The 25779-nt window shown below is 37.9% G+C and overlaps 1 protein-coding gene across 12 annotated transcripts in view; it reads right to left on the bottom strand.

Moving 5' to 3' along the window:
* The window catches only part of RBPMS (RNA binding protein, mRNA processing factor), a 173630-nt gene that overhangs the window by 88183 nt on the left and 59668 nt on the right, over positions 1–25779 (bottom strand). For 10 of the 12 annotated variants that reach the window (XM_041751315.1, XM_041751314.1, XM_041751318.1 and 7 more), the window contains 3 exons: positions 10072–10149; positions 7093–7131; positions 5766–5828 (listed from right to left, as the gene is read on the bottom strand). In XM_041751315.1, coding sequence (XP_041607249.1) covers positions 5766–5828; positions 7093–7131; positions 10072–10149 — 180 coding nt within the window. The remainder of the gene's footprint in view (positions 1–5765; positions 5829–7092; positions 7132–10071; positions 10150–25779) is intronic. The other 2 variants (XM_041751316.1, XM_041751320.1) reach the window with 2 other exon arrangements.

The raw sequence follows: 25779 nt of genomic DNA, 5'->3' as shown, positions 1-25779 counted from the left end.
TGCAATCAAAGTATTTATCAAGATCTCAATGATGGCTTCATACCTACTAGGATGATCATAATTTTAAAAATAGTAAGTATTAGTGAGGATGTGGAAAATTTGGAACCTTGAATATCTTCCTGGTAGGAATGTAAAATGGTACAGCCTCTATGGAAAGGTCTGGAAGTTCCAAAAAGTTAAAGTTCCCTGTCCTAGGTACATACCTAAAGTAACTGAAGACAGGAACTCAAACAGAAATTTGTACACCAATGTTCATCGAAGCATTATTCACAAGAGCAAAAAGGTAGAAATAACCCGTGTCCGTCAACAGATGAATGGATAAACAAAAGAGGGGAATGGAATATCAGCCAAAAAAGGAATGATGTTCAGATACATGCTACAACACTGATGCATCTTGAAAGCACTACACTAAGGAAAGAAGCCAGACACAAAAGGACAAACATTTCAATATTCAAAATAAGTGAATTAATAGAGACTGAAAATAGACTAGAGGTTACCAGGGGCTAACTAAAAGAAGAAATTGGTAAGTTCTGATTAATAGTTACAAAGTTTGTTTGAGATGATGAAAAACTTTTGGAAAGACATAGTGGTGATGGTTGCACAACATGGTAAATGTAGTTCATGCCACTGAATTATGCACTTAATCATTAAAATGGCAAATTTTTTTGTATATAATTTAAAAAATAATACCAAAACCATTGAATTGCACACTTTAAATGGGTTATATGGTATGTGAGTTGAAACTCAAAGTTTTAAAAAGAATCCAGGGGAGTAGGGGTTGCAATGATAGATTTATATCAAAGAGTATCGAATTTGAGAGTAAAGCAAATCACTGTGCTTATGCAGGCAATGTTTAGTTGTGAAGGCAACTTGTAGTGATGTACATAGTTTGAATACATCAGACTTTTCAAGCGCCTGGGTGGTTCAGTGGTTGAACGTCTGCCTTTGGCTCAGGTCATGATTCCGGGGTCCTGGGATCCAGTCCCTCACCAGGCTCCCTGCAGGGGAGCCTACTTCTCCCTCTGCCTGTGTCTCTGCATCTCTCTCTCTCTGTGGTGACTATCATAAATAAAACAAAAACAAAAACAAACATCAGACTTCTCTAATTCTGATAATTTACAATACAGTGTATGATAAAACCTAGCCCAATAACAACTATTTAAAATTAGGGGAAGAAGGATCACAAACAAAACAGCACATATACTCACTCCAGAGATCACACATAACCTTTCAAAGTACAGCTGATGCTTGAACATGGATCTGAACAATGCTGTCCATAAAGATTTTTTAAATAAATGCAGTACTGTAAATGTATTTTCTCAAGATTTTTAACATTTTTCTCTAGCTTACTTTATTGTAAAAATACAATATACAACATATATAAGGAGTTAAATATGCATTAATTGACTAGCTTCTGGTCAACAGCAGGCTATTAAGTTCGGGGGGAATTAAAAGTTTTATGTGTGTTTGACTGGAATCCACCACCCCCCTCACTTCAGGGAGTAGTTAGCCCCCCTGCAACATTCAAGGGTCAACTGGACTTTAGATGAGTGATTCCCAAATGCCAAGGTAAGACAATGCCTACAATGGAAACTTACACAAGGACCATGACAAGCCTGTTAATTTGAAGTGTTAACTACAAATCACTCTTATTTATTACAAGATTTCAGCTAGGCAACAGTAGCAATATTAGGGTCTTCACTGTTGGTAGGAAGCCAAAGGTGGTTTATTCTTACTTCTACTCAGGGTCTTTACCCTTATATGTACTCTATTTCCTTTGTTTCTTTTGAAAATTTCCACAAATTTTTACTAAACCAGGCTATCAATATCACTAATCATATTTGATTTACATTCCAAAATTATAAACAAATCCTAAAAATTGGATTCTTTGCATAATGAACACCCCCTTCTATTAGCATGGAAAATAGAAAACTGCCAGTATGGAAATTACAAATGTGTATGAAGGGTGAAGGATAGGCCAGATATTTTGTTGTCAGGTTAAAGAATGAATGAGGTTTCTAATCATGCGGATTAATGGGACCATAGATAACCTGAAGGGAAGTCTGGGTTGGGGCTATTTTTAATTTGGGAGGTTTTGCTGAAAAAACAAAATATACTATATTTACTTTAGAAGATTTAAGTAACCTCGTGATAAAAGTTCAATGTTACCACTTAATTCAATCTGAGCAGGTTTTTCCTTAAAATTATCAAATAGACTGAAGCATAATCCAAAAATGGAAAAAAACATTAAAAAAAGCAGTAATTTAGGAAAAGACTAATTATTAATACTAATAACTGAACCAGTAACCAAGACAGAGAAATAACAAAAAGAAGCATGGAGAAGTGGTTCATAACATAACATGTCAACTATTCTATACAGAGGGACTTACTGGATTGAGGCTTTAGTTTCTCAATAACGGAATAAAACAAAACATTACAACATGGAACTTTTCCCCAAAGGAATGTGAGGAAAAGTTTTTAAAAGAAGCTTGGAGGGCAGCCCGAGTGGCTCAGCGGTTTGGCACTGCCTTCAGCCCAGGGCGTGATCCTAGAGACCGGGGATCGGGTCCTGCGTCGGGCTCCCTGCATGGGGCCTGCTTCTCCTTCTGCCTGTGTCTCTGCCTCTCCCCTCTGCCTGTGTCTCTGCCTCTCTTTGTGTGTGTCTCTCATGAATAAATAAAATCTTTTTATTAATTAATTAATTAATATAAAATAAAATAAAATAAAATAAGCCTGGACAAATGATATTGAGAAAGTTTTGTAATGGCTATGAGCATCGTATGTTTTTAATTCACCAATTAGAAAATATGACCCTGAAAAGAGCTTACTTAATATATTGGGTCATAGAGAAAATGTGTCAGCTTCATGTTTAAATACATTATCCTGAACAGGCCCATTTTCTCTAGAGAGAAAAGAAACTCTGCTCCATTGTCACATACACCAAACTTTATCATGCATGGCCATTTGTCCTGGACAATATGAATTAAGTATCTGTCACTGCCACCAGGAAAAATGCAGCAACATTCCAGGGACCAAGCAAATAGTGAGACGTTGTACAAAATAGGCATGCAAAAGATGCAAAAGGCTTACTTCTTAGTTGTAGCTTTAAATCCATGCTTCCTGAGCCATCCAAACTTTCCAGCTCTCTGTTCCCAGAATTTTAACAATAGCATGGTTTCTAATAAGGTACAAAGACCTGTAATATCTTATATATTAAAGTCAAAAATGTCAAGCAAGAAATCAACCATGAGCCAAAAAATGCCCTACAATCATGAGTCAGCCTCTGAGCAGAAGCTCAGTTTCAATAATTCACGGATAAATATTAAGAGTTACCCTTAAGTCCACAGACTAGAACAGAATTTGAACGGTTTCACCTGGAGTTCTTCCCAAGTTATTAGTACATGAGCAACAAAGAACAAATAATGATTAAGGAAGGGGATGCTGCTAAAGGAAAGCTCACTGCTAGTGAAAAAGAAGAGCTGAACCTAAAACCAGATACCAGATGTCAGGACACGAAAACAACGATCTGGGGCTAACTGGCATAGAGATGGACATAAACACCTCTAATGCTATGGTATTATGGACTCAAAATCTGATCACTGGTACTGATATAAATCCCTTGGGCACCAAGAAAAATGGAAATTGTTTGCTAAATCTTGCTTACTGAGGCAAGGAAACACAGTTTAGGACTTGACCATTTAAACAGTTTAAAAACAAACTTCTATAAAACAAAAACACAAACCCTAGCCCATAGGGAAAGTTGACTTCATCGGCTGAGAGAAGTCGCTATAAAAGCCCAGTGTTTTTCAGACAGTCAAGGCAGGCCAGGGAGAGCCCATTCTGTAAACAAGTTTCAATTGCTGCTACTTCCTTTAGAAGAACAATGAAAAAAGAACATGGTGAAAACTTCACCTAACATAACTCTGAAAAACCCAGAATAGTTCTGCAGTTAGAAACCTGCTATCTAGTATGGATGAAAGAAAACCACTATCTGAATAGAATCCTAGGGAGTTTTTTGTTTTAAGACTTTATTAGAGAGAGAGAGAGAGAGAGAGAGAGAGAGATAACACACAAGCAAGGAGAGGGGGTACAGGCAGAAGCGGACATACTGCTGCACAGGAAGCTGGACATAGGGCCTGGGATCATGACCTAAACTGAAGGCAGACGCTTAGCTAAATGAGCCACCCAGGTGCCCCTGAATCCTAGTTTTATTGATAGTTTAAAATTTGGTTACACTGAGAAAATTCTGGCTAGATCTGTGTAATGATTTAAAAAAAAAATCAAAATTTTTATATTAAAATATTCAATTATAACTGTGCTTCAGAGTATACAACTGGTATACAAATAAATAAATGATTTATATTCTGTTCCATTGAAGAGAAAGAGTAAGAAAAGTAGTTTTTCTTTTTTTTTTTTTTTTTTTTTTTTTTAATTTTATTTATTTTTATGATAGGCACACAGTGAGAGAGAGAGAAGCAGAGACACAGGCAGAGGGAGGAGAAGCAGGCTCCATGCACCGGGAGCCCGACGTGGGATTCGATCCCGGGTCTCCAGGATCGCGCCCCGGGCCAAAGGCAGGCGCCAAACCGCTGCGCCACCCAGGGATCCCGAAAAGTAGTTTTTCTAACCAGAAGGCTATTTATCTAAATCTAGGAAAATCCTGAGCTCTTTCGAGCTCCAGGATTCCAAAGATATTCATGAAAAACCAACTGTAACAAGCAAATCATTTCTTCTGAGAATGTGTACTTTTTTTTCCCCCTCTAAACCAAAAACCTTTCAAGATTGTGTCACAATTACACCATTATGCTGAATAAACAGACCCCTCTGGAGAGGCCCTTTCTTTTGGGCCTCCAAGTCTCCAGGATACCAGGTGTCTCCTATAGCCCTCTGTAGCATGGTCAGCCTTAGCAGCGGCTCAAAGGAGCAGCCAGGAGGGGCACCTATCGGTTCCATAGCAACACAAAGGCGTACACCATGACACTCAGATTGCAACCAGTAAAGTGGCCCCTTGCCTTTTGGAAGTACCCTAAACCCTTTTGGCCACTTTCATCCTTATTCATAGCCACTTAGGCTGACTGCCTGGAGCAAGATGGAGCCCAACTTTTCACTAAGACCCTTCAACTCAGGTCAGCCCTCAGTATCTGGAGCTCAAATTCTGCTTCCCTTCACCTTCTCTCAGTCTTGGTTCCCCTTAAATTGTTTTGCTTTTCATTTTCAATATACTAAAAGGGGAAAATATCTTCTAAAATGAAGCTGGCAACATATGGCAGACAAGTTGCCTACAAACCAAATACATTTATCTACACTCAATGAGAGTTGAGAACCATTTATTATAGGCACAATGCAGAATGTCTTTGGGGAAAACAAGGAGAATGAAAACTATAACCTTAAATAACCCAAACAAACCCACATACCTAAATGGAAGACTCATGAGAGAAGGAAAGCCAAATTTTAATCTAGTCTTGAGTTAGACTTAGCCTTTGAGAGTATAATGATGGCCAAACTAAGCTTCACATTACCATGGGTGGTGAATAGGCTGAATTAGTTATTTTGAACATTACAGTAAAAGCTGGAGAAGAGCAAAGCAGTATTCAGTAGTTTGCACATCTGACCATAATTCAAGGAAAAATCTCTTTAGATGGCAAATTGATGAATCCCTATGAGAATGAGCAGTCATATTCCCTCCATATGATTTCCGGTCCAAAAAGGTTCTATTGCCTCCCACCACCTCACAAGGAAACATGAATGATTATATCACTACTTACATTCAAAGCATTCTTTGCAGCTTCTGCTTCTGAACGACTGTCAAAACTGACAAAACCTACGGGCTGAGGAAAGAAAAAAATATGAAGAAAAAAACCAATCAGGAGAGATCTATTTTTCTGGATCAAAGGTGATGTCAAACTGAAGAGCTAAGATAAAGAAATGACCACAGGCAATGGGTAGAAATAAGAAAGCCAGTTTAAAAGAATCATGACGCAGTGGCTTAGCCAAATTTCTAACATGAATCAAAAGGGATTGTGAGGGTGGTTCTTCAAGGGCACAGCTGGGGATTTAGAGAATCATAAAAAAAAAAAATCTAGAAGGGGTTGGAAGGTGAGCAGCAGTGAACAAGAGAATAGAGGAAAACTTGGGTCGAGAGGCTCTACTTTCCTAAATCAAATTCACTGTACCTCAGTTTCTTCATCTTTTAAAATGGAAAGAGAACCGAATCACCTTTTGGTACACTGTAAGTGCAAGGAATACAATGACACAATGATAAAAGCCCTGTACTCTCACTGCATGATCAAAATTATAAAATGAACATTTCCATCTCAACTCCCAAAGGATACCTTTAAAAAGTCCTGTGTTTAACTAGGTATGTAAACCAAATTGTTCTAAACAGAGAGAGGTGATAATCCCTTTGGACTCCATCTTTAAATCCAGAAAGATGCTTGCACCCTAGCTTACACCTGATGAATCAGAGAACACCTTACTGAGAGATGAAAAGTAACTGAGATGTGAGCATGCTAGATATTCAGCATGGGGGGAGGGGGCGGTGGCGCGGGCGGGAAGGAAGCATACAGCCAAAAAACTTCAAGAAACTTGTAGAAACTATCAGGGTCATGGATTACCACTCTCCATTCTGCACATTTTGTGCTCCACTCTAGACTTGGCACTTGGCCTATGGTTATTAGAAGTTTGAAACACAGCATGATTCTTCAGCAACAGATACTTACATTGATTGTGAAAGTTTGTCTGTTTAACCTTACTTTTTAAAAAAAAAAAAAAAAAAAAAAGGAAGAATCAGGAAGGGGTTAGATAATTTCTGTTGAATATACAGAGCAATCCCAACATAATCCTATTGGATGCACTACGTTTGCTGTTTGCCTTCCTCAGGGACAGTCTCAGACATCCTGGCTGGACACAATAGAATTATGAATCATTTTCCTGTGATAATTCCTAACCAACCTCACAATTTTAAATCAACAAAAATCAAATCCTAATGAGAATTTAAAAAGAGAATGCTGAGACCCAAGTAACATTCTTGAAGAAAGTCAATTCAAATTTATTATGGAAGTGATCATTTATGTTCAAGTTTGAGGTTCTTACCTGCTTAGATGTGAGCTTTATAAGAGAACCCTCGTAGCCCTGAAAATTAAGAACCAAATTTAGAACAAAAAACAATTACTAGGGAAAAAAAGCAATTGTAATAGTATCTTAAGTAAAAATGGGTCTGTTAGGACTACTAACTCTTCTTACAAATGCCATAACCGAGAAAGCAAATTTTATACATGCAGGCACATATGCGCCTATGCTTCCTTACTTAAGGCCTAAAACAAATCATACCTTGAAATTTATACATATATATATCTAGGTTTATTTTCCTTATTTGTAAATGGTAGGAAAATGGGTTCTTCTTAACAGATCTTTTTTTTACAGAACTAGGAGAATGGAGTAAACTTATTAATAAGATGGAAAAGTGTGTAATGACTTAGTCATGTACTTGCTATGAAATAACATTAAATCATTAAGAATGTACTACGTAGAACTTATTACTCAAAAATCTCAAAATCACCAGGCAAAGTTATCCAGGTATTGATGCTAGATTCTACTGAGTTATTTTGCTTACTTATTGAAGCAGTTTTCATGTTTACTCTAATGGAGACATAAAAGAATTCCTTGTTGGGTTCTTACTCCAGCTCATCCTCAAGGAGGATAGAAACCCTCCCTTTTCACTCCCTCCTTTGACCCCTCCTGGTTCCTCAGGATAACAAAATGTGTTTATTTCTGAAAATAATCAATGGCTGGTGGCTTGCACTGATGGATGACACAAGGGGAAAAAACACTAAAAACACTACTTGACATGATTGACCACTGCACATATCAGTGCTAAGACAGATTTGCAGACTAGGGACAGCCTCCAGGGACTTTAATTAAAGAGGGTGGTTAGGAATGTACCAGGGTCCTGACTCTAGTGTTGAGATTTCTAGGCAGGATGCTGGGATTGATTCATCCTCATATTTTCCCAGCAGAGAACTATGTTACCAATTAGCTACTGTAAACATTTTACCTCAAAGGCCTTGAGCTCTTCTGGCCAGAAAGGTCATGATTCACAGCCCTGTCTCTTTCTTTTTCAAGGTGTGCGCTCTTTCCCTCTGAAAAAGCTGGAGGTTTAAACATCCTGATGGCCTCAGAGGCAAAGGACAAATGGATATTTCACTCAAGTACACCACCAATGGTAGCAATATACTGTGTTCTCTAGTCACAAACAGAAAAGTAGTATCACAGTCTAGTCCAGAACACAGATGACAAAGTCAGATTGCTTGGGTTTGAACCCTAGCCTTGCCATTTATTATGCTTGAACTTGAGCAAAATTTATTCAGTTGCTCCAAGTTTTTTTCTCATTTGAAAAACGGAGGCCAACTGACTTCAAAGGGTTCTGAGAATTAAATGGGATAATTCATGAGGGGCTTGCTGGCTAAATCTCTCTATATACATAAAGAAACATCACAGTATTTTGTCCATCAATAAGATCAATTTGCTTATAAATTCCTCATCCAATGCAAGGGACAGACAGTATAAATGGCAACCCTGCAGCAGATACTCAGGAAATTCTATGAGGCTGACACTCCCCCACAACATCTTCTTTCTTTCCCACTTCCTCTCAGCTGACCTCATGTCTAACCCTTCTGTTTCCCTCTGTACTGTCATCATTGTTATTGTAAGGGTATGGCTGTTAGAACAGAGATAGGTCTATTATTACATGGTGCCTTCCTGGCACATAAGCTAGACTCCTGTCTCTGTTGGCTTTTAACTGGCTGCCCCTTCAACCTTCTTTCTTCCTCCTACCCAGCTGTTTTCAGCTGTCACCTCTTTCTCTCCCTCTGCCTGAAAAGCTAGTTCCTGTCCCTCAACTGGTCTTGCCTCTGTGGCTGGGGTACTGCTTCAACAGGATGAATCTTTAGTCATCAAGATGGTCTGCCACCTAATCCTAAGCGTGCCCTTGGCCAGGCATTGCTGTTATCCTGTTCCAGGGACCAGCTCAGACACTAGCCCTTAATTTATCATGACTTCCAGGTACTCTCCAGAGGGCCTAGGCCTCCTGCCCACAATCTACCAAATCCCAGCTTTCTTGTATTCTCCACAGGCTGGCCTTCAACCATCCTTGGCAGCATGGTAATTTCAGCTTTAGTCCAATTTCCCATGAAGTTTCCCATTCTAGCAACATCAACCATCTCTAAAGTGATTTTTACCTCAACAGTTCTTGACAGGCAGCTGAATTAAGTATTGTACTATGTACCAGCATAACTCCCTAAAATTTTGTTTTACTTTGTTTGAAATTTAGGACATTCTTCCCACAGAGAAAGTAATGGTGGTTGGGTTCTTAGTCTAGTTCATGAAAGTGTAATTATACATATGCAAAGAAGAATATATATGCTTATTATATATGCAAAGAATATTAATAATACTTCAATAAGAAACCCTGTAGGAACAGGCCTTGTTATTTCACTAGAAATCTAAATAATGGTAATTGGTAAGTATTTTTGGAGAGCTGTCCTCAGAATACTCCCACTGGCAAATGATAAACAGGGGGGACCCCAAAGCTGTTCTACATGGAACAAAGCCAGGTGCATGTCCTCACTAGTAAGGAAAGAGACTTTTCTAGCTTAGCACTGGGGAGGACAAAAGGCAATTTCAGTTTTTTCTGAGACTGCACACTGGAATTAAACTGTTAAATCTCCTTTACTAACTAATCTTTTTTTATTTATTTATTTTTTTTAAGATTTTATTTATTCATGAGAATGCACAGGGAGGAGAGAGAGAGACAGGCAGAGGGAGAAGCAGGCTTCGTGCAGGGAGCCTGACGTGGGACATGATCCAGGGTCTCCAGGATCACACCCTGGGCTGCAGGCGGCGCTAAACCGCTGAGCCACCCGGGCGGCTGCCCCTAATCTTTTTTTTAAAAAAGGTCATTTTATAGGATGCTTTCTCAAACATACCATTTCTTCCTGCAAGAGGCCCCTATGAAGCTTATTTATACACACATTTTTTGGTCTCCTTTTATAATTTCTGAAAGGAAAAAGGTACCTTAAATGGTCTGAAAAGCAGGTAGAGCTCCCGAGGTTTGATATCCAGAGGGAGACCACTGACAAATAGGGTCCGGACCTGGAAAATAAATATAAAAAGTGATCAAGAGACTGTACCATCTGGAGATCAGCTCTCACTTGTAATCTCAAAAATACACATCTTCACATATTTCACAAACCCTATCTAATTCATGGTTTTTTTTTTTTTTTCCCGTAACCCAATGTACTCATGTTAAGATGTTATTAGATCAACTCCTGGATATTTCTATAGGATTACTCGAGTGAATTACCTCTAGCTGATTTAAATTTAATTGATTCTCCCTTCCCCATTACCTGGTTCTGACACAATGAAGGGAAGAGAAGGTCTACACAGTTAAAATATCAACTTAAGAAAAAAAAAGTTATGAGAACAGTAAATCTACCACTTCTCTGTTCTAAATCAAATGAACACAGAACATGGTTCAAAAATAAAATCAGAACAATTTGTTTTTCCTGCTTATTTTGTCTTTGCCTCCCTCGTCGGCATATTTTTAGAAAACATTTTTAAGGAATCTCTACACCCAACGTGGGGCTTAGACTTACAACCCTGAGATCAAGAGTCATAGGCTCTACTAAGACAGCCAGGCACTGTTAATTAATTTTAATACATGTGAAAGTTCAATAACCCAAACACACCAAAACAGTAGCCAAAATGCATAACTGTTCATCTGCTCAGTTCCAGAATAGCAGGGAAAACCTCACTGACCCATACCCATAAGACCTAAGACACCAATTATGCGATTAGGGTCTACTAAAATACAGAACACAGACGACACACTTCCATTTGGGAGGATCAGAGAAAACATGTTAGCATTCGATTGGGAACTTAAATACTAGGATGAATTTCACTACAAATATATAAAGGTTGAAGGGAAATGGAAAAGACTCAGAGGCACAGAAAAGCATTAACCAAAGCAGTGAAGAGAGGGAGACAGTATGGTATATTCTGGGAGAAGGGGGAACCAAGACCAAACAAGCAGTTGAGAATCCAACGACATCACAAGTCACTGGCTCAGGAATTTCGTCTTCATTCAATAGGCAAGGAGAAATCACTGAGTTATCACCATGTTTTCTTTCTACTTATTTTAGCGTGTTTCGTGTGCATTTAGTCAAAATTTCCACCCTCCCCAAACTTTTAAATATAATGGACACATAACGCTAAGATGTACAACATATTGATTCATTACTTATACACTGCAAAATGATTACCACCATAGTGTTAGCTACTGCCTTCAATATGTCGCATAACTAACCATTTCTTTTTTGTGGTGAGAACATTTAAGATCTACCCTCAGTGACTTCTTTTTTTTTTTTTTTTAAGATTTTTAAAATTTATTTATTCATGAGAGACAGAGGCAGAGGGAGAAGCAGGCTACATGCAGAAAGCCTGACGTGGGACTCGATCCCGGGTCTCCAGGATCACACCCTGGGCTGAAGGCATTGCTAAAGCGCTGAGCCACCAGGACTGCCCTCTTACTTTTGAGTGTATATAATACAGTATTGTTACCTATAAACACAATGTTGAGCATTAGATTCCCCCTAGGTTTTTCAACTTCTAACTGGAAATTTGTAATCTTTGACCAACATCTCATTTCCTCTATCCTGATCCCCTGGTAACCACCATTCTACTGTTTCTCTGAGCTTGACTTTACCCCCTCATTTTCTATTCCTCTTCTCTACTCCAGGCTAATACACGATTGAGTTCCTCATTAGAAATTATACTGCTACTTAAAGAAAAATTGAATGCTCAATTGTTAACCATCTATAAATCTAGAAGAATTTTACTCAGTGTGAAAAGGGAGATTTTCTAGAACCCTAATGCTTTCAAGTTGATTCTAGTAAAGAAACACAAATAAGCAAGGTGCTTTTATTAATGCAGCATAGAGTAAAATGTCATGCCATTTGCATACAGGTGTATAACCAATACTATGATGATATAAACAGCCTCAGAATGAAAGCCTTATTGTTATTCATAATTTTAGATAACTTTATTGTGCTATAATTGATAAACAATCGATCCCTAAATACAGTTTAGAATTACACGGGTCCACTTACAGGTAGCTTTCCCCCCAATACAGTACTGTATTTCTCTTCCTTATGATTTTAATAACTTTTCTTTAGCTTATTTTATTGTAAGAATATTGTATGTATTATACAAAATATGTGCTAATCAAGCATTTATGTTAACAGTAAGGCTTCCAGTCAACAGTAGGCTATTATAAGTATTAAGGGAGTCCAAAGTTATATGTGGATTTTTGACTATGCAGGGGATCAGTGCTTCCTAGGTCCCATGTGGGTCAAGTCAAATGTGTTAAGAAACTGCACTTTGATTACATGTAACTTTTGAGATGTTTAGTCTGTGAAACCATCACAATAATCAAATCAACCTGTCTACCATCTCCCAAAGTTTCCTGCCACCATAGTTCTACCATCCACATTCCCAGGGCAATCACTGATCCGACTTCTGCCACTATAATTGGTATATATGTTCTAAAGGTTTATACAAATGGAGCCATAAAGTATGTATCTTTTCTGTCTGGCTTTTAGCCCTTTTTTTGGTAACTATTTTGAGATTCATTCAACATTGTGTGTATTAATTATCTATTCCTTTTTTATTATACTTAGTATTCTATTATATGGATACACCACAGTTCATTTATCCATTAACTTAATAGGACATTTGGGTTATTCCTAGTTTTTGGCTTTTCCAAGTAAAATAGCTAGGAGCATTCCTTTCATCAATCTGTCAGTCTTTGTAGAGATGTAGGTTTTCTTCTTAAATACCTAGCAGTGAAAGGACTGAATGATATGGGTAGGTATATGCTTAACTTCTAAACAAACAAAACAAAAAAGGCCCTTCATTTACTTGTTTTATGGCCCAGAACATGATAAATGCTGTGTACCTAAAAACAAATGTGTGTTCTGTTGCTCCTGGATAGAGTTTTTTGTCGTTGTTTGTTTTTTTACACAAATGTCCATTAGGTCAAGTTTGTTGTTCAATCTATCCTTTGCCTTCTCCCATTCTCCCTCAACTTTGCCAGGGATAAAGCCTCTTTCCAGAACTTCATTTTATCAAAGCTAAAGCCGAATTATGGAGAACTGCCAAAGATATAGATGATGAGGGAATCCTGCTATGCAATGCACCCTCCCTGCCATCCACAACTCTCTTCCCACAGTCCAAAAAAAGTAAACACCATCTGTCCTTGGACGCTCTAGCCAGAACAACCTGAACAGAGAGGGAATCCCAACTCCCATTCAGATTTTGCTGGGTACCCAATATGTCTGACACTGTGCCAGGTGCTGACTGAATTACAGAGATTTCTAAGGAAGTAATGCAATAAGCAGATTCTATGCTTTAAACATTGGAGTACTATTTGTCCATCAGGGAAGCTTAGCTGCCTAACAGGTTATCAATTAAAATTTAGGGAGTTCACTTAGAAAACAACCTACTATTTACAGTATTGTTCTAAAGAAAAAAACTCCAAACTTGCATGTCAAACAATTTACTAATACAATAGCAATCTGGAGGTTATCAATACAATATTACTTGATATAAATTAAGATTCAACATCAATAAAATGTATTATGCAACCAGTAAAAATTATGTTGAAAAAAATTATTCAAAGAAAACATTTGATGATTTTAATATTTGCTTATTTGTATTTTTTATAATATACATGGTATCGCATACTGTATTTTGTTAGATTGAGAATTGCCTTTTATTGTTTTCTTTAGGAAACAATGTCAATGTATACATCAATAAAAACTTTAAAGTTTATATAGGAAACAATATAAATCAGAAATAAAAGTGATTCTTATTTTAGTATCTCAAACTATTATACATGAAAAAAACTGAGCTCCTATTAGCCCTAGGTTAGCCATTTACTCATAGATAACAAGAGGCTCAAGGCAACTATTGGTTTTGTTTATCAAACTGGAGGAAACCACAACGTCTGGCATTTTATTTACACATAGACATGAGTTAATTTCCCATGATCTAGTGAATCTCATGATCTCAAAAACCTGCTGGGATCTCTCATCTCTCACTGAAAAGATTCTCTCCTCTGACGGAACAGGATGACTAGGAAAAATAATTTTTAAGTACTTATGTGTTTATAAATACAACCAAGGGTCACGTAAATCCAAGTGTTTGGAATCTATGTACTTTGAATCCCTCCTCAGACTAGGAAATTTCATTAAGTCAAAAAAAATCATGGATAATATATGGGGAAAAACCTCTTTCTGAATACCTAATTCATATTGTTCTATGGTGACTGCGACCTAGGTTATGAAGATATTTGAAAACATTTAGTTTCCTCAGTCTTCTCACCCCCACACTTCTTATCTTAGCCATTAAATAGAGAAACACTTGCAGGTTTTGTCTTGCTATGTCTGTGGAAATCATAAATGTAGGGAAGTTTCAGTGAAGGAAACAATATCCAAATGACCTTCTATGAGAACAGAAAGCTTAGTTCATTCACAAAATAATCAGTAGAGAGAGAAAAATTTGAGACAGGTAAATAAATAATCAAATACCCAGGAAAAAAATATCCCCCCAAATAAAATGAATGACACCAAATGAACTTTGTGGCAGGTCAATCATTATCCAGAGCAGCCCTTAATTTACCAGCATTGTCTATGGACACAGATGTGCCTGGCACTATGCCTTTAGCATCACAGATGTTTACTTTATCAGACACATGGGGAAACACATTTCTTAGTCAAGGACACAACATGCCTCATAAAAGATCAAGACGTGAAGCTGCTGACAGCTCTATTCCAAAGGGACTCTAATGGATTCTGTGAATGTACACCTCCAACTTCATTTTTACCACAACAGAACTGAAAGAATAAATGCTAGGGGAAATTTCCAGGGCTAGACAGAAAGAGCAAGGAGAAGTCTTTGCTCAGCCATTTATCTGGCATCTCCTACAGAGGCTGCAGTTACATTTTGGATAAAACTAACCATGTGTTATTCCGCGGCACTGCCAGGTCCCACCGAAAAAGTTGAGCCACGTTTCAGTGATTTTTTTTGTTTAAGATTTTTGAAAGTAATCTATACCTAACATGGGGCTCAAATTCACAACCCTGAGATCAAGAGTTCACATACTCTACCAACTGGTAGCCAGCCAGGCACCCCTCAGTGACTGACTTCTAATTTTTTTTAATTTTTATTTATTTATGATAGACACACACACACACACACACACACACACACACACACAGAGAGAGAGAGAGAGAGAGAGAGAGAGAGAGAGAGAGGCAGAGGGAGAAGCAGGCTCCATGCACCGGGAGCCCGACGTGGGACTCGATCCTGGGTCTCCAGGATTGCGCCCTGGGCCAAAGGCAGGCGCTAAATCACTAGCCACCCAGGGATCCCTGACTTCTAAATTTAATAAACTCTAAAGTCATTGAGTTACTCTTGAGTTTTCTTGGAAAGGTCAAAACAGGCTTTGAAACGGAAAGATCCAACTGTTTTCCCCCCAAGATTTTACTTATCCATTTTATTTGACAGAGAACACTAGCGTGTGTGCACATGCGCACAAACACACACACACACAAACAAGGAGAGGGGGTAAACAGGGAGAAAATCCTAAGCAGATTCCACCATGGGCACAGAGACCAACATGGGGCTCAATCTGACAACCCTTAGACCACAACAATCTGAGCCAAAACCAAGAGTGAGATGCCCAACTGACTGAGCCACTCAGGTGCCCCAGAAAGGTCTTACCTTCAACAAAGAATACACATTATCTTGTAGGTAATCTAGACATGAAAACATAAACCAAATAGATACATGCTTAGTTTCAATAGAGAACAATCACACTTTTCAGCCAGTGGTTGTATCTGGTAAACACCATAGTGTCCAAACACTATTGGCCTATCTATGGGCATTTTCTGTGCTTTAGTTGTTATAAAAATATGTTGGAGATCACTTCTAGCTGCTCTGAGCAGACTTCTTGGGGTTCATGTTAAATTCACAGGATTGGGAAAGGCTATTTCTCATGTTCTAATGACTCAAGAATAACTATGTAAGTGACTCATTTGAAACATTCTAATGAGTAAAGCCCATGGACCTGCTTCCATGATAATCTATCCTCTGCAAGTTTTCTCTCCATCCACTCACTTTCCTAAACCTATAAATAAATGTAAACTCCAAAAGGAGCTTTCAAACATGCTATATGTTTAAGTCATTCTTTTGGAGTAACTATTCTTTGAATCATACAGATGATTCTTTCATAAGAATCATAGTAAGAGCTTTCAAAGAGTGTTTTAGAGTTTGAAGTCTCTTCTTTGGTACTGTGTAAGCATAATCCTAGGCAGAATGTACAGTCTATAAATCTTGAATTATTTAGAAATCTAAGTAACATTGTGTGTTCATGGAAGGCAGTGTTTGCTTGTCAACACCTCTGGTGACAATATGGCAAACAAAATGAGGCAACCAAATTTCCAAGCACCATCATATCAGCAACACCAAATGATAAACAGGACAAAAAGGCAAGAAAGGTTAACATAAGACACAGAAATTTAGAAGAAATGTGACAAAAACTGATCAGAATCAAGGGAGAAAAAAGACTGAAATTCATGTAGACCGAAAGATCACAAAAAAATTAAGGACTATACACTCATTAACATAGCAAGAAGGATCAATATATAGTTACTAGTAAAAATCACATTTCAATTCATAAGGACTTAAACGTATTTATGATGTATAAATAAGTCCAAAATCAACAACTACAAATGAGTAATCCAAAGTTTTTTGAAAAGCTACTCAAACTCATTAGTTTGTACACTTAAAATGCCAAGTAGATATCCACGTCTATTGACAACAAGGTTCCTATTAAGTCCAACACAAAGCACCAGAATTTGCCCATAACTCCAGTTTAATTCTTTCAAGTGGTTTTATAAGTTAGTATATGCTCCCCAAAAGGGGGTGTGTGTGAGTAGTATTGAAAGAATATTTACCAAATTACTGTTGTATTAATAGCAGGGAGGGAAGGTAGAATTAGAGAACTTTCATTTTATATATTTATACATGTAAGTATTTAAATATCTATAAGGATAAACCATTTCTTAAAGAACTCAAATCCAAATAGATCTCATTCATCTGAAAATGTGACCTTGGGTCCAGCCTCCTCTTCTTTGGCCCTTTAGAGTATCTCATTTTTCTGCCTATTGCTCCATAGGGACAAGCTTGACCTAGCAGAAATATATAATAATTTGCTTCATATTTCAATTCTGACTATGAATCTGTTTCTTTGTACCTTATACCAAAAATAGGCATCAATGACTAAGGCCCTAAGGGCAGGACCATCCTGGTTTCAGTCTAAGGGATCTTCTTGCTTTGTGACCAACCTAACTCCCCACCTAAGAACAGAGGGATCATGCACCATTCAACCCCCAAGGAAGTGCCATCCTTTTTCTGATAGATCATGTAATACAAACTTGGTTTCAGGGACAGAAAAGTGAAAGAGCTCCCCACATATCTGTGGTAGCATAAACCCCATAGCACTAGATTTTATTTTTAAAAGATTTTATTTATTCATGAGACGAGGGGGGGGGGGGGTGCAGAGACACAGGCAGAGGGAGAAGCAGGCTCCATGCAGGGAGCCCAATGTGGGACTTGATCCCGGGACCCCAGGACCACACCCTGAGCCAAAGGCAGACGCTCAACCACTGAGCCACCCAGGCGTCCCTAGCACTGGGTTGTTTTTAACACAAAAGGCAATGGGCGTGGGTTGGGGGTGGTTTAGAGCCCTATTTGTAAGTTTTACACCCTGATTACTCTTTTTAAATTAAGTATTGATGGATTTTGTTCTTTGCTCATTCTGTAAGCATCACCTAAAACATCAAACGAACTGTTGAGGATAGTCCATCAACTCACTCCCAAAGATGGCTTTATTGCATTTGTGTCTTGCCACTATGAAAATGGATTACAAAAAAAAAAAAAGAAAGAAAAAGAAAGAAAGAAAAAATGGATTACCACAATTATTAAAATGGTCTGCTGCCAGGAATTTAATTCTGGTTGCAGCTTAACAGAAACTGACCAGCATTTGGTCAAGCCCCAGTTTCTTGTTGGCACTGATTTCAAGATGTAATAGGTAGTCGAGTTCCACCACTCTCCTGGCCACCTACTGAACTTGAAGACACACTCCATTTCCAGCTCAGGAAAGAGAGGTTATGTTTCAGAAGGCCAGGTTGCTACAGACACTATTGGCTAACTATAGGATAAAAAGGGGTCACTTACCTTGTTATGAACTCCTAAGTTTTAGATCGATAATCTAAAACATAATTATCTACAAGTAGGCCTTCTTAGTTCTGAGAAATCTAACTATTGTCTGCCCTAAGTGATATTCAGTTGTACAATATCACCATCTGTAGGATAACCAAATTTACACTCTTATTTAGGGCCCCTGGATACCAGACTGACTTTGCCAAAGTCATTAGAAAGTTTAAAAAAAAAAAAAAAGAAAGTTTTCCGTAGGAGTAGGGGAAGAAGCTAGGAGACTCATGGGAGCACGGATAGAGGAGGGGCTGCCATGGTTCCATAAATTCATATGTGCAGGGCTCAGAATGTGCATAGGAAGTAAGAACAGCAAGTTAGTACTGGGTATATATACCACACTGCTATAGTCACTGAGACAGCTCAACTCAACCTAATGTCATTTTATAATCCATCTCCTATCTCCCAGTTTCATAGAACTGCTTTAGATCAAAGTCCAACATAGTCCATACCTCAATGTCTGCTATAGATCTAAAGGATAAGAGACAAATTGAGAATTTCTAGGATGTGAAACCACCCAAGAATAGGCAGATGTTCCTGTACATGTGGGCCCTTAGCCTCATTATTAAATTTCCTTAGTGCTTAGTGCCAGATACAAAGGGAGGTGGGTACCAGAGGCAAATCAGGAATTTAGGGTTTGAATTAGCCTACATAAGAAACTAGATACATAAACATGTGGATGTAAGAACTTAAGCTCATTATTAGGAAGTTCACCAAGCACTGCCAAACATAGTACATGGTTGTCAAGTTCTTAGAATTCAGTAAGAAGCTCCCTATAAGAAGGACATTTTACCCCCTTAACTCTAGTCCTTATCTACCCTGGTTTCCCTTAGTCCTGGTTAAGTCAACTTCTGATGGTTCACTCTGTTTCAACCCTGGATAGCCCATGGAATCCTACTCTTCATTCAATTACATTGCCTGTATTGCTAAAACAAAGATTTTAAAATGTATTCATTAATGCAGTGTATTGTAAACAGAAGTTTGCATTCTAATCTCCTAAAGTACATTTGCCCTTAGGATTTTAATCCTATAGCGTACCCTGAAGTTGAATGTCCAAAAGATTATCTGAGCTATCCACATACAGACTTCTCCATGCACTGACAAAATGAAACACAAGCAGAAAAAGAGCGTATCAAAATCTCAAGTCTTTTCTTTCTCCTTCTGCAGATTTTGGGTGATTGAATAGATCTGCTTCACAAAATAAGAAAAAAAAAAAAAAGTCATTCCACTTCTCCTGACTACACAGGAGAAAAAAAAACTATCCCCCAACAGTACAGTTTTTCATAGTCCTACAGGATACCTTAAAAAAAATTAGACATTGGCAGATTATGGTCCCAACACTGTCCAGGGCTCTAATGTTATGTGTGTGTGTGTGTGTGTGTTTGATATTAATAGTGGATAAAGTTTATCCGAGGAACTTCATCACACTGCAAGTTTCACTGCAAGTTACACTGCAAGTCTGCAATGTATTCTAAATAACCATCCACAATGGACCATAGCTAACATAACTAGAAAGCTGTGGTGAAAATGTTTGTTTCCCAATATTTAGCTGTGGGAGATAACCCAACAAACATGTTCAAATTCTTTGATGGTAGGTCAGCTCACCTTCAAACTGAATATTCTTCCCCAAGATTACTGGTGAGCATCTTAGTACTACACAGCAGTAGATGCTAAGTATCTGTACAATGAACTATTTGAGTGAATAAAAATTGAGTCACAGTACTAGGATTGAGGCATAAAAGACAACCATAAAATTTATGAACATCCAGATCTGAAGGAGTAAGAAGAAATAAAGTCATTGTGATTTTTATATGCATTCAAAAAGGTTAAGTACTCAAGGCAATAAAAATGATACATAGTAAAAAATAAATAAGCATTCATGTGGAACCAGGCTGCTGGGATTCAAATCCCAGTTCTGTAACTTACTAGCTACGAATCTTGAACAAGTCCTTTAACCAGGCCATTCAGAAGTTTCCGCAGTCTGGGAAATGGAGATAACATTGTTGGCAGCTACTTATGGCAGTTTTTAAATATGTCCACAAAATTTCTTATACTCTTCCCTTCAAGAAGTGGAGCTTAATTCCTGTCCCCTTCAGGGTGGGCTTCACTTAGTGATTCACTTCTAACAAACACACAAGGGATAGTGTGTAACTTTCTAACCCTAGGTCGCAAAAGGCATGGTGGTGTCTTCTTCAGCAGAAGCAGGCCCTCTTGGATCATTTGCTCTGGGGGAAGCCAGCTACTATGTCACACTGATACTCAAGAAACAATATGGAGAAGTCCACATGATAGGAACTCACAGGTATCTGGCGAAAAGCCATGTGAGGCAGCCATCTTGGAAGGTCTTCCAGCACCAGTCAGTTCTTCAGATAACTGCATCTCTTGAGACCCTGACTGAACTAGATCAGATCCACCTAGCAAAGCTTCTCCTAAATTCTTGATCCTCAGAAACTATGAAATAATGTTGTTTAAGCTGCTAAATTCTGGGGTAATTTCTTACAGATTTGTTGGAAGGATTAAATAAATTAATAGATGTGAAATGCCTCAAGTTCAGGACCAGATTCCTAGAGTAAGGGCTCAGCAAACACTGAAATGGCTTACCACATTCAAAAGATACATTTTCATGCGCCAAAGGCAATCCTAAAAGGCTGCAACTGATAATATTATCATGCAACTTTTATACAAAGGCTTAAAATGGGCAAAAGAAAAAGTCTGCATAATAAAAAGAATATTAACATGCCTAAGTATTTTCCATATTATGAACCTCAAAAGTGTACCTCGGAGTCCCTCCGTTACTATTTCTCTACCTCTTTAGAAGGCCAGGAGCAAATCCCACTCTGGCCAGGACCCCACCCTCCTGCTGCTCATGCATCCTCCTCAACTTTTTTCTCATGTGACAAGAGTTGAATAAAAAAAAAAAAAAAAAAAGGGAAAATCTCTTTATTCTTCTTGATATTAAAAAAAAAAAGGCTAATGGTTTAGTATTCCTAATCAAGGAGAGTAACAAATGTTGAAGTGATATTAGGCAAGTTATCAATCCCTAAAATAGCTAAGTAAATTTGGACATAACATCTGCCCTCTTTTAAACAATAATTAAAAGCATGGATTAACTTCTTAAGCATCATTCAAGGTACATGAAAAGTATATTTTACTCAATTTGACATTTCTGATTTGTTTAATCACTACTTTTTATTGTATACATTTTAGCTACATTATACATTGATTGGTACCCCATAACTCAATTAAATCACCCACTTGATTAATATCCATTTTGGATTGTAGGATCTTACAGAATACAAAAATAATGAGAATACCAACACTGGAAAGGATGTGAAGAAATTAAATCTCTTATATACACTGCTGGCAGGAATTTAAGAAAGATACAACACTCTAGAAAGCAGTTTGGCATTTTCTCATAAAAATCCAGTTACCGGGGCACCTGGATGGCTCACTGCTTGAGCATCTGCCTTTGGCTTAGGTCATGATCCTGGGGTCCGGAATTGAGTCCCACATCAGGTTCCTTGCAGGGAGCCTGCTTCTCCCTCTGCCTAGGTCTCTGCCTCTCTGGGTCTCTCATGAATACATACATAAAACAAGAAAGGACAAAGAAATGATGGGACGGAAAGAAGGAAAAAAAAGAAGAAAAAAGAAAAATACAATTACCATACAACCGAGCAATTGTACTCGAGCACTTATCCCAGAGATAGGAGTTTATAATCACAGAAAAATATGTACACAAATATTCAGAAAGTTCTGATTCATAATCAGCAAACATTGGAAATAAGCAAATGTCCTTCAATGGGTGAATGGCTAACAAACTGGTATATCGCTACCATGGAATATCACTCAGCAACAAAAAACTATTAATACAAAAAACATGGATAAATCTCAAGGGAATTATGGTGAGTAAATAAAACAATTATGAAAGATTACATACTGCACAATTCCTTTTATAGGACATTCTTGAAGTGATGAAATTATAGAGATGAAAAGCAAACGAGGGGTTTACAAGTGTTACGGACAAAGGAGGAGTGAGGCGTGGAAGACAATACACCCTCGTACAAAGGCAATGACAAGGATCCTGGTGGTAATGGGATTCCTTCTATAGCTTCCTCTCGCCCCAGAGGGTGGGTGTGGAATCAGAAGCTTGATCTCACAACCCTAAGATCACGAACTGAGCCAAAATCAAGAATGGGGGACTTAACTACTGAGCTACCCAGGCGCCCCAAGGGACTGCTCTATATCTTAATTGTGGTATATATACAAACCTGTATATGTGATAAAATTATACAGAACACCACACACGCAAAACTGGGGAAATCTTAACAAAGTGGGTAGATACTCAGTATTCATTTCTTGACTGTGATATTGCACTAATTTTACAAGATGCTACCATTAAGGGAAACTAGGTAAAGGGAACACAGGATCTCTCTGTTACTTCTTTTAATTGTATATGAACCTACAATTATCTCAAAGTGAAGTTTAGTTAAAGTATATACTTAAAAATAAACCTGACAAATAATTACATAAACATTAAGACATTTATATCAGCCGGTAAAACTAGAATGAAAAACTATACTAGTTATGGGTTAGTATGCATTTCTATCATAAAGCCCTGCCAGAAGATTAGTCATTTTCCCATGAAGTTTTTAATTGGTAAGATTCAGAATTATAAGAGACATTAGAACAAAATAAATCCAATTTTTAAAAAGGTAAGTATGGGGCAGCCCTGGTGGCGCAGCGGTTTGGCGCCGCCAGCGGCCCAGGGTGTGATCCTGGAGACCTTGGATCGAGTCCCACATCAGGTTGCCTGCATGGAGCCTGCTTCTCCTTCTGCCTGTGTCTCTGCCTCTGTGTGTGTGTGTGTGTGTGTGTGTGTGTGTGTGTGTCTATGAATAAATAAAAATAAATTAAAAAATCAAAATAAAAAAATAAAAAGGTAAGTATGTTTTACTCAGATTATAATTTTCTTGATTTAGTCAATCACTTCCTTTTATTATAGTATAGGATATCTTAGTTATGTTCCACTTTAATACCTATAGCTCACTCCAGACAGAGCTCACACGATACAGGAAATTAAAATATTTTAAGTTTGGGCAGGCTGGGTGGCTCAGTGGTTTAGCGCCACCTTCGGCCCAGGGTGTGATCCTGGAGACCCGGGCTCGAGTCCCACATGTCGGGCTTCCTCCGTGGAGCCTGCTTCTCCCTCTACCTGTGTCTCTGCCTCTCTCCTTCTCTGTGTCTTTCTGTAATAAATAAATAAAAATCTTTTAAAAAAATCTTTTAAAAAAAGTATTTTAAGTATGTATTGGCTATTTTTCACTACCATCAGGGAAAAGACTAAGAGGGTCAAGCCCAAGGAAATTCAGAGGACAGACATCTATGCAGGCTACATTTTGTATTAACCGGGACTTGGTAAGCTCACTACTTAATAACCACCCACTTTTCTAAACCTGTGTTTATGTGAACATTCAGCCAAAATTTGTTTGGCTGAAATACTTAAAATACTACATGACTGAAAGATGAATATTTGGAATACCACCTACTTTAAGTTGGCTATTTCCTGTAATTCATAAACTAGTTACTTCCTTTAAACACTGCAAAGCCTACTGCTTATAACAAGTTCTTCCAGTAAAAGAGCAAACTTCCATTTTTAAATTTAGATTATCGCAGCTTTTCCAATCACAGGAATTTCTAAATCCAGAATAACTTCAATGTATTTAAGCTACAACTAATAATCCCCCCAGCCTACCAGAGGCACTACCTCTCCAGCAAGACATTGTTTTGATAGCTACCAATGTCTGTAAGCCATTTGTGTGGTCATTCGAATCAAGTCAGTACTTAAGGTTATATGTTACTCATGTGTGTTTGTACTTATGCAAAGGGATGCAGGTCTCAAAAGTTGGCATGACTCACAAGTAGGACTATATATGTTGACCTAGGCACAATAAAAGTATAACCGATGTCAGGAAAAAAAAGACATGAGTGAAGCTTGAGGAACTACCTACATTAACAAAAGTAATATAAATATGCTTTATAAATGGATCTAAAATATTTAAGAACAGGTTAGATATTTAACAGCATTCTAACTTTTCAACTACTATAATGGATGGAAAATACTGCTACATTCAACCTAATGGTTTTTTTTTTTTTAATTTATTTTTTTTATTTTTTTAACCCAATGGTTTAAATTCCATTTCTGCTTCAACACTAGCTGTTGAGGGCTTGGGCACTGACCTCTCTTGAGCTTCCATTTTCTTATGTATAATGTGGAGGTGTGGAAGAGTTGGTCTCCAGGTTTCCTCCCGACTCCAAAAGTATAGTGAAAGGACAGGTTTTTGGTAAAGGCATACCAGAGTCAAAAGACATCAAGTCAAGATAATCTAGAGTTCTTGCCACTGAGAACCTCTCAATCAAGCCATTGAAATCTATTTCACTAGAGATATTTACATATTTATGATCCTTATAGTAAAACATAGTGACATCTTTTTTTTTTTTTTTTAAATTTTTATTTATGATAGTCACAGAGAGAGAGAGAGAGAGAGGCAGAGACACAGGCAGAGGGAGAAGCAGGCTCCACGCACCGGGAGCCCAATGTGGGATTCGATCCCGGGTCTCCAGGATCGCGCCCTGGGCCAAAGGCAGGCGCCAAACCGCTGCGCCACCCAGGGATCCCCACAGTGACATCTTAAACTACAAACTTAAAGAATCTGGCAGAGTTGTCAGTGCAAAACAAGGTAAATAGGCTCCAGAGTTACTAATGTGCAATCAGATCATAAACCCTGACCTGTCACAATTAAATCTATTTGCATTGGATTTTCTCCCTTGCAAGCAAGAATTACTTCACAGAGCAGAGTGCTTAAGCACACAAACTCCAGACCCAGGTTGCTTAGATTTGAACTGTAGCTCCAACATTATCTGATTAATCTTGGACAACTTATGAATAAACAGAGCCTCAGTTTCCTCATTTATAAAATGGGAGACATAATACCTACCTAATAGGCTTGCTAAGAGGTTTAAGTGTTGGTAAAGCATTTAGAAAAGTACCGCACATAGTAAACACACAAGTTTTTATTAAATAAACAGAGCCCTTCAATTGCTGATAACACTTCTTGCTGATGATTACTATACTGAATGAATACTATAGAATGAAATTATTCAAGTTCTAAAACCTGGGCCTTTACTTAGCCACCTAAAGAGAATTTGAAAAGTTACCCATATTAAAATATTGTACTCCAAAAATATCTATTAAATAAAAAGCATGGCCACTGAACTGCATATCACTTAAGAGAAATATTTTATTATTAATCCTGGATTTCCAGAGTGAAATGTTACTCACACTACACCTCAACCACTTTCACTCCCCTTCAGAAACTTGGAATTCCT

This window comes from Vulpes lagopus, chromosome 4, assembly GCF_018345385.1.
Source record: "Vulpes lagopus strain Blue_001 chromosome 4, ASM1834538v1, whole genome shotgun sequence".
NCBI classification, from domain to species: Eukaryota; Metazoa; Chordata; class Mammalia; order Carnivora; family Canidae; genus Vulpes; species Vulpes lagopus.
The sequence above is the reverse complement of the archived record's forward strand: the minus strand, read 5'-3'. Positions and strand labels throughout refer to the sequence as shown.